Raw genomic sequence first — 11,826 nt, forward strand, 5'->3', positions numbered from 1 at the left:
AACTTGTCAAGCCACCCATCAAAATAACGGCTTGTGATTGGTTAGTATTCTTGCGATGCAAAACTGCTAACATGAAAAGCTAACTTCGCAGCAGGGTAGATAAACAGAGCGACCGTAATTGCTGGGGCGATGACATGTAAAATCACATGTTTCTGAAAACCCCCGCAAAGTTGCTTGCTTTAGCTGGGCACATTACCTTTAATATAAATAAAGTTGCAAAACCAAAAAGATCTAACTGAGGAAAAATTCTTATGACCTGGATCATGAATAGTTATACTTTCAAAGAAAAATAGGAAAAACAATTCAGCAACTGACTCACTTTCACACTTATACAGCCCAGGTGACAAAATAGAAAACAAAATCTCACACTCTCGACATATTATCATGAGAAATAACTTTACACAGCATTGGTATTAGAACATATAAATATAACATTATAGCATTTTTTTCCTGAGAATAAGCTGATCAACCTGATATGAGACATTAACTTTTAGCCATAAGTATACATGCTGAGGGGCAAACTTGGTTACTTCAGGGGGTGAAACAGCTAATTTCAAATTCAGTGTTTAAAACAGAAGCCAGAATCAAAGGCCTAAATGGTTAGAGAAAAAACAGCTTTTGGAAAAGCAGGAAACATCTAAATATCCAGACATTTAAACAGCCAGTCAATGGTATCTTCTTCCTCAAAACACGATCAAGCAAGGGGACAATATTTACAAGATTCTTAAACACTTTATGTAGGATGCTCCTGTATAATGAAAAATGTTGAAAGGCTATTGTTATCAAAAGTAACAATCTGAAGACATTTGAGATGGAAGAACTGTATGCGTGTGAGTTGATGGCACTAATGAAAACCAATTATATATAAGAAATTAAAGTAACATGTATAAAGCAGATACCACGTTAGGAAGATGAAAACAGCAACTATGTGTGAAATGGAACCAATTACAAAATATGTTGTTATTTGATGCAAATAGCAAATCTAATCATAAGCAATCTAGTTAAGCTGAATTTAAAAGACGACAATTTTATTTCAAATGCCTAGTGTCATGGCAACCAGTTTACAAATTCCAACGTCATAATAGTTTATGTAGGCAAGGCCTCCAAGCTGGACTGCAAACAATGCCTTCCACATCAGCTCCACTATCGTTAAAGCAGACCTTGGGCAATAGTCAATAATGACATGATGAATACCCCTGTCAAGAAAGAGCATGGTGCATGAATTTGATAGTTAATAACAATGTAAACAATTTTATCATTTAATCTTTCTTGATTACCCAGAGTGAGAGATAGCATTGCTTTCTAATTCTTTTGGTTTAAATATTACAGCATCTGCTCTATAAGCTGTATGTAAACAATCAATTAATAGAACTTGTATCCTAATTATTAGCAGTTTATTTATTGTATTATTAGAACTAGCTGAAGGGGTATTCATGTAGAAATAATTCAAAATGAAAAAAAAATGGAAAAAATGAAAATATGAAGTAACAAACAGTTTTTGCTAAAAGGTTAAACCATCTTTTAATTTATACTAATAGGTAAGAAATAAATATCACATTTTCATTTATTGCTTTTGGATTAAAATGGACACCATCGTTTTCCCCTTTAACTAGGTTTTCTTTGTGAGAAAAAAACCTGCTATTTACCAAGCAAGCAAAATAAGCAATATTTGAAGATTATGGTTCCATTTATCAACTTACCAATAGTTGTGGACTGGAACAAGAACACCAAGAGCATAGTCTACTGGTGCACATGGATAAACAATTCCAACTGGAATACAAGCAAGCAAACCAATGGCCACAGCTCGCTCATCAAACCAGTGTTTTGTGTAATTTGAGCCTCTTGTCACTATTGACAACAACGAGTCAAAATATTGGCTCAATCAATAATAAAAGGCACAACCATAGAAATTTTTTTAGAATGTACAAAAGCCAAGCATTGATATTTTTCTAATAGAAGTTTATAGTAAATGAGCTTATAAAAAGAGAAGGAGAAAGCAACTGTATTTCCAAAGCAGGAAAGGCAATGTAAAAAGTGCAATTATCACTTTTTACATCATGTGCATATATTTGAATCTGCACATTTTCAATTCCACAATTTTTCGCTAATTTCCACTAGTTTTTTTATGAAACTGAGCACCTGTTCTATTTATTAAAAAATATAAATGTTTTCAAAGATGAATGACAGAAAGCAACAAACAGCATAATTAACCTAGTATATGGATGAATAGTCTTCCATTCCTTAATGAAACTTATAGTAATCAAATTACGTATCTGGATCAAACTACCAAATCATGATCTTGCTTCGCTTTGTCTCATTCGATCTCTCTTGAATGCCAGCAAATTAAACATGAAAATTTAAAGATGAAGTAAACAAAAATGTATCTTTACATGCAGAGGCCTTCTGTACAGCACTTGTGTGGATTACTGATGACTCTTTGAGTTCTAAACAAAAAGGAAACCAATTTGATGTTAACATACGTGGAGTGAATCATTCAAAAAATTTGGAAGAATTCAAAGGGACAATATGAATTAAGAACTAATTGTGAGACCACTGAGGTAGTTGGAAGTTTGAACAGAGTTCGGGATACAAAATATAGCATTTCAGGGGTTCCTTGCCACAATAAAACCACAAAAAGTTTCTCGTCGGGTAGATATAAATATAATATATAGCACAAAATTATCGTATCTGAGACAAGGTAAACTACTTGTGACTCACATAAACAAATGTTAAAAACACTTCATTTAGAATAATTCTAACATTTTTTAAATTAATTTTATTAGATCTATATATTATTTATACTTCAACCTTGGCCTTTATCTCTGGATATTATTTTTATCTATAGAAGAGGAGAACTGTATTGAAAAGGAGATTTCTAAGTTGTAAATCTGACTTTCAAGCTTAATGTCATTATAAAAAACTGTTCATGATGATCCCATTTACCACAAAACTCAGAGTAGCAGCTTAGAATGAAAATAATGTAACATTGGGTACTAAAGAACTTTTTTCATAAAGATTATAAGCATATGATGGTAAATTAAATGTAAGCTAGGTATTTGTATAGGAGATAAATCATACTTTTCTGGCCAATTGCTGCAAGTAGCGGAATTGCCTTTGATCTTAATGTCAAACTACCTCTACCTGAAAATTAAAAGAAAAATTAACTATACATTCTGAAACTCAATGCTGTTTACTTGGCATATAAAGTTTCACCTAAAACCAACAAGTAGAAGTTTTGCTGATTATGGGATAGCATGCCACTTTGCTCTGCTCACATTCCTCATACAAAGTCTTAAGAAAAATATAATTAGAATAGATGTATTAACCCAAGGTATTGCTTTTCAAAGAGCCGGTTGACTTGCAAATATCCTTTACCTTGCTAAATGACAATACAGTTGCCTCCCATTTACCTGAAGTTCTACAGGTAAAAGAGAAGGAGTTTCATAAGTTTGAACTTTTAATCAGAGCCAATTTCAATAAATTGAGATTTTCTTTTGTCTCTTGAAATGAAATTCACTTTTGAACAATCAATAGCTACTTCCAGGAGCAATTTACAGCGTTATTAGTGTTATTAGTCTAATAACAGCTATAGGCTTGTAATGGTGTCACAATTTGTTTTCATAAGACCCTGATTTGGATTTGTGGTCGAGGCTTTGCATGTCAATAGTCTTTCATGGAAATTCTTTTGCCTTCAATCTCCCTTTGAAAATGTCAACAATAGCCCTTGCTAACATCTCTGTTATTAGGAAGATTAAAACACAGATCTTCATTTTCTTTGTTTATACTCTGTGAATGTGAGGTATTTGTCATAGGAAAAAGGGGTTAAACTTAAAGCCATTGTATTTTACTTGCATGTTATTAGCCGCCTTTTTGGGATATCAGCCGCTGACTTTGTGAAACAATATTGGGAACAAATAACTTCCATGAATCAAATTGGTTCTGTTATGCAATGGGTTGTTTCTCCAGTTTTTTCGGTATTTTCAACTGGTAAAAGCCTAAGCCTAACACATGAACAACTCTTACGCTTATTAAACAATGTAAGGTTGTCTCAAATACAGATCATTACAGTGTTTACGGCACATTCCCATAGATTTGCAGGAAAGAATTAAAAAACCTATTTTCATTAAGTGTTTCTTATGATGGGAGATTTTCAGAAGATAAAATTATCAAATAAAAAACATATTTTTGTTAGCTGTGTCTTGTGATGGGAGATTTTCAGAAGATAAAATTATCAAGTCTTTTTAAAAGTATTGTTTGGAGCATATTCAGGCCTTACCCGGAAAGGTGCTCAATCGAGCATGCGTGCCTAAAGCGTACCCAAAAAAGGCTTGGAGAGCGATTATAGAGCCCCTCAAAATGTAAAAACAATATTACCATGGAGCAAAATAAATTTTTGACATTTGTTGAATAAACTTGATCATGCATAAACCATCTTCCCAACAGACCGCAATATTATGATTTGCGTAAGATTACCCCTTGAGAAAAAATTCAGCAAATTCAACATTGGGTTTTCAATACCATTTTTAATCTAATAACCCTCTTATAACCACCAAGAGCACAGGCTATCAAGTGTATTCTCCCACAGATTTGCTGGATTTTCAAGCAAGCATTAATATTCTTTTGAAGTATTATTTTCTGTTTTTCCTTAATAACCTAAAATCGCCTGTGCAAATCAGAGATCACATTTCCACCCAAACTATCGCATTGCTTTTCAGTTTTCATTTGCTTTCGTGTGTAGTAGATGTTCTAGCGTGTCTTATAGAATGGATAGCATAAAAAAGGAAACAAAGTTAAACGTTCGACTTAAAGCCATGCTTTTTGATGAAGCAATATGTGAAACTGAACATAACAGTAGTGATACTGACAGTGACAAAAGCTCATCAAGTGATGGCAACTTACATATCTAGAAAAATCTGAACAATTTTGAGACTATTGTTTTATTATATTTCTATATTTATACCAACATAGTGTTGGTTGCATGTTTTGCTATTTCATATTATGGTGCTTTTTGGTATCACCGTTGAATTTCTTATTTAACACTCTTCCAAACTTTCAATATGAAACTCTCAATCTTCCAAAGCTCTTGAAGGATGCTCTCAAGGCCATCCAATGGTTAAAATTTGTTCTTTCTATGGTTTTTCAATGGCCCCAATAATAGAAATAATAATAGAAAGCCTCTCCTAATAACGTCTTCCATGCACCTACAATCAACAATGACACAACTGAGACACAATAACTGAGACAAAGAGTAGGCTGGTGAGTGCCAATTTTCCTGTCTGGACCAGCTCGACAGTTTTCACAATGTGGGTAAAAACAGGATTAACACTTACTAAAACACACGTACAGATATAATAAACTTTGACATAAGGCAAAATTGGAACAGAATCTATATGTTGCCTGGCATCCTCAAAACATACCTCCAAATAAAAGGCCCCTGCACGAATTTCTCAGCAACACACCCGCCATGTTGAAGCTGTCCCGTAAACTTACCAATGAACGCATGCGCAGTTTGTTCCTTATGCTCCGCAACGGGCTGTCACTGGCGAGGAGAAGAAATCTGGGTTGACTTTAATCTTTTGCGAAAATCTGCGGCTGGATTGTTCTAATTTGTTCTTAAATTATTAGGTTGTTGTAAGCAGTGCAATTGCTAGCTGATACACTCTGTTTAGGCCTCGTTTTTCAACAAATTGAGAGAGCCTTCCTTTATTTGCCGACAAGTTTTAAAATTCACCGAAAAGGATCCCTAGATGGCAAAAATCCTAGTTTTGAGATAATTTGTCACTTTATGGTTTTTGACAGTGTATGCAGACCATTTCATTTCATTTCATTCCATTTTATCATTAATCAGCCCTAAATGCAATACACAATTTACAATAGCGACGCGTATGAACAGTGGCATGGTGTTCCAAAGTTTTGCACCAAAGAACTGAATCGTTTGTAGACCATATAAGGTAGTATTTTTGGTAGACTTGAAGATGTCGCCCCTAGTAGCTTGGCGAGTCCCAGTTCTATGTACAGATGAAGTTAATTTGAAGTAATCATGGAAGCAAGAAGGAGAGAGCTTATAAGCAGATTTATAAACAACGGTTAAGGTGTTTAGGTGCAAGATATCCTCTAATTTTAAGGCTTTTAGCGATTAGAAGTTTGGTGTGCTGGGAGAAGAGAAGGGTTCAAATTTGATACTGCGTAAAACTTTCTTTTGTAGATTAAGGAGTGGATCATAGGCGCCGACTTTTATTTTTCCCAGGGGGGGGCTCAAAATTTAAATTAAAAAAAGTTAGAGAAATTCCCAGACGTAGGAGACAGAAAGCTTAGACTGAATTTTTTACAAGGGATTTATTTGAGCCCCCCCCCCCTCCATGGCAATTCCCAGGGGGGGGCTCAAGCCCCCGAGTCCCCACGTAGTTGGCGCCTATGGAGTGGATTCAGGGAAGGATTCAAAAGTCAATCACCACGCTGAATACCATAGTTGAGGAATAAGAGGAACAGTGAATTATAGTCTGTGACGTGTTAATGTCTGTGACAAGGTGGGCCACAAGAGGGAGAGCGGCAAAGATAATAGATGATTAACATAAAACTTGTTCCCTCGGAAGTACTACTCCAGGAACCTAAGGAGGATAAATCGGTATCAAAACTTAGCGGGCAATTAAAATTTTACAACCAGCCCATTTATAAAAGCAATGATTTTCGTAAAACCAAATATTGTGAATAGTGACAAGGCTATTTAATACCCATTTTTATGTATGGATTATTTCGTCAACATTTTCTCTATGTTTAGAATCTTTGATGGTAAAAAAATCCATCTGTATGGGTGGCACATATCAATGTTAATATTTTATTATGTTACCCCACCCCACCCCATCCAGGAATAGTCGATTATGTTGGTAGAAAAATTCTACGATTTGCCCTTACCGCCAACACTGCTCCTCCTGCCCTAATCTTCCGCAGACGTCCCTGAATGTTGGTGTCATCAGCAAATATGAAGAAGGATAAAAAATGGGATGAATTGGGTAGGTCATAGGTTCAAAATCTTTTGTAAATATTAAATTTTTTATTTGTCTTGTAACTAACTATAGCCATTAGGTGAAGATGTCAAGCTACTATCACTCACTGCTTAGCTTTCTATCTTTCAGACAATGAAATAATTGTATACAATATTACCTCATCATGTTAAAATGGCTTTGGAACAAGATGATTACACCAGTTTTCAAATAATAAATGTATTTTAAGAGGTTTTCCTTCCTACAAATAAAAACAAGTCGCTTGTAGATAAAATTATATCAATCATCTTAGAATTTTCAAAAAAACAATGATAAAAAATTTTCTAGCTTAATTCCATCAATGTTTTACTATGTTCTCTTTTGTTAAATAGCTCTAGTAATATGCATGGGCCTAAGTCAAATTACTTTGGAAAGATTTTTAAAGTTAAAACAGATAGTATATACTGTCTGTAATAGCTATCATCAACCTTACATCAGTATCGTATAGTGTAAGGTTAACAACTGATGTTTGGTTTGTTAATAAGTGGTCTACACCTACATTGAAACACCTTAGGCCATCTCCCTTAAAAACTTCAGGTCATTCAAGGCGCCTTTATTTGTTACGCTCATTTATTATAAAGAAATAAAATATGAATTTAGAGTTTTGGTCAATTCTGCCAGTTGTTCTTTAATGGTGGGATAGGCAGTGATTTATGGATTAAGGAGGTCTGTTAAACGAACCGTCTTGTTATTCCAATACCGATCTTTGTAAACCGATGACTGCACAAAGATGTCTTTTATAGCGGAAATAAAAAGTTGCTTGCGAAGTAGTATGACAGAACTAAAATACAATAACTTGATGATACTTTACTCTCATCGGCAAAAAAAAAAGATTTGAAAGGGTTGCAAAAGACTTTGTACAGCACAACGATAGTAGCAAACAATATTTTTGTAAATCCTAGGTGCGAAGGTTTTTTATTCAGGTCTTTTTCAATTTTTTCTTTTAGTTGACAATGAGAAAACTCGACCCAAGAAGCTTGCTTTCTTTGCTTTACTTGTCTAAAAATGTGCTTTGATATTGTTCCAAATTAGCTTGAGTAGCAGACTTGTTTTCAACTTGTTACTCAACGACTATGTGTACACCTTTCTTGTAAAGATGTTGTTTTGATAGAATCACCAGCTAAAAGCATTGTGATATGCAGGGCCGTCGCTAATCACTTTCACTTAGGGGGGTGCCAGTCACAAATTTGCCGACAAAATAGGGCTTGGCCTAAGGTATTTCAATTTTTGGGTGTGGTATTTGACGCAAATGATTTGTTTATGAAAGAGTATGCTCTTGTTAGTCAATGATCGCTTCAATTTTCCAGTGACTGTCGGGTACTTAGTTTGTAGAGTAGATCTTACTGATTGGACCAGCAAGAGGTTTCGAAGGCCTTGAAAGAAACCCGAAAGAAGAGACCCCTGCGAGCGGAGCGAGCAGAAATTTTTTGCCACCACGCCCTTTAGATTGTCTTAAAATGCATTTCAGAGTATTTCTTGCAGTCATTTCTTGCAATCGTTTAGAACTTTTAACTATTTTTAGGCATACTTCTTCTACGTTTCATTGACTTCATTCTTAAAATGGCGTTCATTACTACTTGAGGCCCCATCAACCTCAAGGCCCTGAGGCACTTTGCCCCCTTGCTTCCCTCGGCAGACCTGCTTACAGTGGCTTCCAGTACCTCCATGATCAACGTTCAGAGTCAATAAACTTTGTCCCCAAACTTTAGGTAGAAAATAGGTCGCCCTGGATATTGGACGTTAGATTCTAGACTCCGGCTGCCGACAGGGAGTTATTTGAAATTTTTGGTGGACATTTGCCCCTCCGTGACAGCCATAGCGCCATCTGTACCTATTTTGAATTGCTGAGGGTTTTGGGGTGATACTTTTTCGGTCTTATCCTCATCTTATCCAAAATTTTTGCTAAAGCTATCGCATTGAGAACTTTGAAAGTAAAACCCGACAAAACTCTACTTTTAGAAAATTTGCCGACAAGAATTTCCTAGTGGGGGTGCCGCACCCCCCGCATCCCCCCCCCCGCACGCCCCCCCCCCCCCCCCCGCTAGCGACGGCCCTGGTGATATGTTACTTAACCTTTATACTAGTATATACTAATTTAGTTGTTTTCGTAATTATTCTTATATTGATAGCAACTGGTTCACAATCATATTGATAGCAACTGGTTCACAATCATATCCTCAGAATATCATTTAGCTCTACCAATGCTCTCACACCCGCTCCATTCCTTGACATCGTCTCCCCATCCCACGTTCTTCTTTGTCTTCCCCTGTCTCTTTTTCCGTCAATCATACCTTCCAGAGCGAGCCTTGACTTGCCAAGAACACAACATAACACAACAAGGCATTAAAGACAACACCATAGATATGATCTTAAAGATTTCAAGAGCTGTATTTTTTAGAGTAGCGTTATTTTAAAAAATTTTCAATCACAGTTAATCATTACAGTAGTATTAAATGCTGCGTCTTGAAAGTCAAAGGGAAGTATCATCTATGCTATGATGAAAGAAAGTTTTGCTTTCAGTCAGAAACAATATGACTAGTAAATTGCACTGAAGGTCTCCTTTGACGAGGCTTCTCCGCTTCTGAGATTATTGTCGAATGTCAAAATTTGCAGACTTCAATATGGACAGCAATGGGTGCATATTCTCATAAAAGGGTTGTGGGGGTCAGATGGCCAGATCAAATTTCAAATGAGGAGCTTTATAAAATAAGAAAAGTTTGAGCCTTGGAACATCACAATCAGAAGGAGGTGTTTAAAAAGGCTTTATCATGTTTCTAAAGATGAGAAAAGGAGAAAAAATTGAAAAATTGTTTGAAATGATAACAAACCAACAACAAGTAAAACATTTGTTTACAACCATATTAAAAATGCATTAAAGAGGAATTTATTATCAGCAAAATTTTGAACGATTTCAGCAATGGGTTGTGGAAAATTACCACATTCATTCATCAGACTGGAATGGAGGAGTTGAATATAGATATGGTGCAGGGCTCACGCCACCGGGGGGGGGGTGGCCATGGCCCCCACTTTTTTGCAAAGCAAGTAGTTTTAAAGCTGCAGTAAAAGGGGTAAGACTTCATTTCATTTAATATTGATGATTCAAACTTTTAATTACAATATACTGATAATACGATTTAAAATTAATTAGGTAAGCTTAGGACACTTGGAAAAAACTCAGAAGAGCTATCGAGCCAAGTGCCCTTTACAGGGGTGGATTTAAGCAACAATGATTGGGGGGGGTGTTAGACACTAACTTTGGTGCCACACCCTTCAGGTCACTGGAAAATGATGGAAACGCTTACTTTTTAAATTTTGTTTTTAACTGTGGCGTGGCCAGGTTTGGAAAATTAATAGGGCAAAGAGGAAAATATTTTTGCTGATCACACCCCTAAGAATTTGGGAAAACACCCATTTGTAAATGAGTTCGACAAAACCATGGCATTTTTACGTTGCAATTTCCCTCTATTCAACGTCATAGGTGGCTGACCATATTCTACACCTGTCTATTTTCTTCACAATTCCGCTAACGTTTATATCCTGAATTGTGTAAGGCTGTTATATCTTTAATTGTGTAATCTCTACGTGTAAAACGTGATTTTCCAAAGTTTTAATCAAATATCTAAAAAAATTAACAGTACTCAACTCAAAAGTTTTAAACCAAGTCCGTTTTCCTTGGAGCAAAGTCCACGAAAAGCATTTCAGAATCCAGTTCCTTTTAGGATTGGATTACTTTAGCATTTTAGTTTCTGTTTTATGAGGAATGTCTCAAGGACGTGAAGACTTTTCTATACAAATCCCAAAACGAGGGGAAAGTGTTGAACATTCTGTAGAGAGAGAGAAGAGGGTCTCATGCGGGGGAAGCGAGCAGAAAATTTTTGCGACGACGCCCTTGAAATTAGCTTTAAATACATTTGAGAATATCCCCCCCCCCCCCCCACGCTACGCTACTGATAAGAAGATAAATAATGATAAAATTAAGTAAAGTAAAATCTTGGCGTTACTTTGCTACTTGATACTATTGACTACCAACAAATTATTTTTACCGAATGAAATAAAATTTACCGAAGGACACAGAACTATTGGGGGGTCGCACCCCCTACGCCCCCTGCTAAATCCGCCCCTGGCCCTTTATACAATTTAACAACAATTTACAATATGAATGAAACAGATTATCTTAATAGTAACATAACAACAGCTAAAAAACAAAACTAGATAAATAAGAATACTAAAATAAGCAAAATGGAACTAAAGTAACAGACTCCAGTTTGATAAATCAGGATACTTGCTAGTTTATTATTCAAAATTAAAATTAAATCATTATCAAAATTAAGATTAAAATCAAACAAGTAAACGAAAAGACCAAAATACAACACGCGGGCCCGCCGGTGGACAGAGGTTCCATAAAAATTGAAACAAAGAATAGAACGAAAAGAATTGACGTATTATCGGGTGGACAACGTATGCAAATTCCAAACTAGTAAATTGCTCCTTCTTCATTTTTTATGAAGTTACTCATCCCCTCAATACGTTCTATTTTTATCGCATTCAGGCTACGATCTGCAGATAAAATTTGGTAAATAAACTTAATTCTACCGAGTCAAAAAGGCCGTATTTAAGCTGACCAAAAGATCTTATAATTTTTACGTGCACTGTCGATAAACTGAGCATGCCCTAACATATTCCTTTACTGGTAATTGAGGAACAATACGCAGTGTTAAACATTGGTTTGGCCACACGGCCATTGCCCTGCAGCCGCAATCAATTGTATTGAGGGTAGTACCAGATA

At 35.7% G+C, this 11,826-nt stretch overlaps 1 protein-coding gene across 1 annotated transcript; it reads right to left on the reverse strand.

Annotated features, from left to right (window-relative positions):
* Positions 1-363: 363 nt before the first annotated feature.
* On the reverse strand, positions 364-5,546 carry LOC135684785 (succinate dehydrogenase [ubiquinone] cytochrome b small subunit A, mitochondrial). The gene is made up of 5 exons (XM_065200443.2): positions 5,418-5,546; positions 3,079-3,141; positions 2,391-2,444; positions 1,701-1,848; positions 364-1,196 (listed from the first exon to the last, which is right to left on the reverse strand). Exons 1-5 carry the CDS (start codon positions 5,500-5,502, stop codon positions 1,034-1,036), a joined length of 513 nt encoding a protein of 170 aa, XP_065056515.1. The 5' UTR covers positions 5,503-5,546; the 3' UTR covers positions 364-1,033.
* Between the last annotated feature and the right edge of the window lie 6,280 nt (positions 5,547-11,826).

This window comes from Rhopilema esculentum, chromosome 21 (genome assembly GCF_057945365.1).
Source record: "Rhopilema esculentum isolate cy_ngs chromosome 21, ASM5794536v1, whole genome shotgun sequence".
In the NCBI taxonomy this organism is placed as follows: domain Eukaryota; kingdom Metazoa; phylum Cnidaria; class Scyphozoa; order Rhizostomeae; family Rhizostomatidae; genus Rhopilema; species Rhopilema esculentum.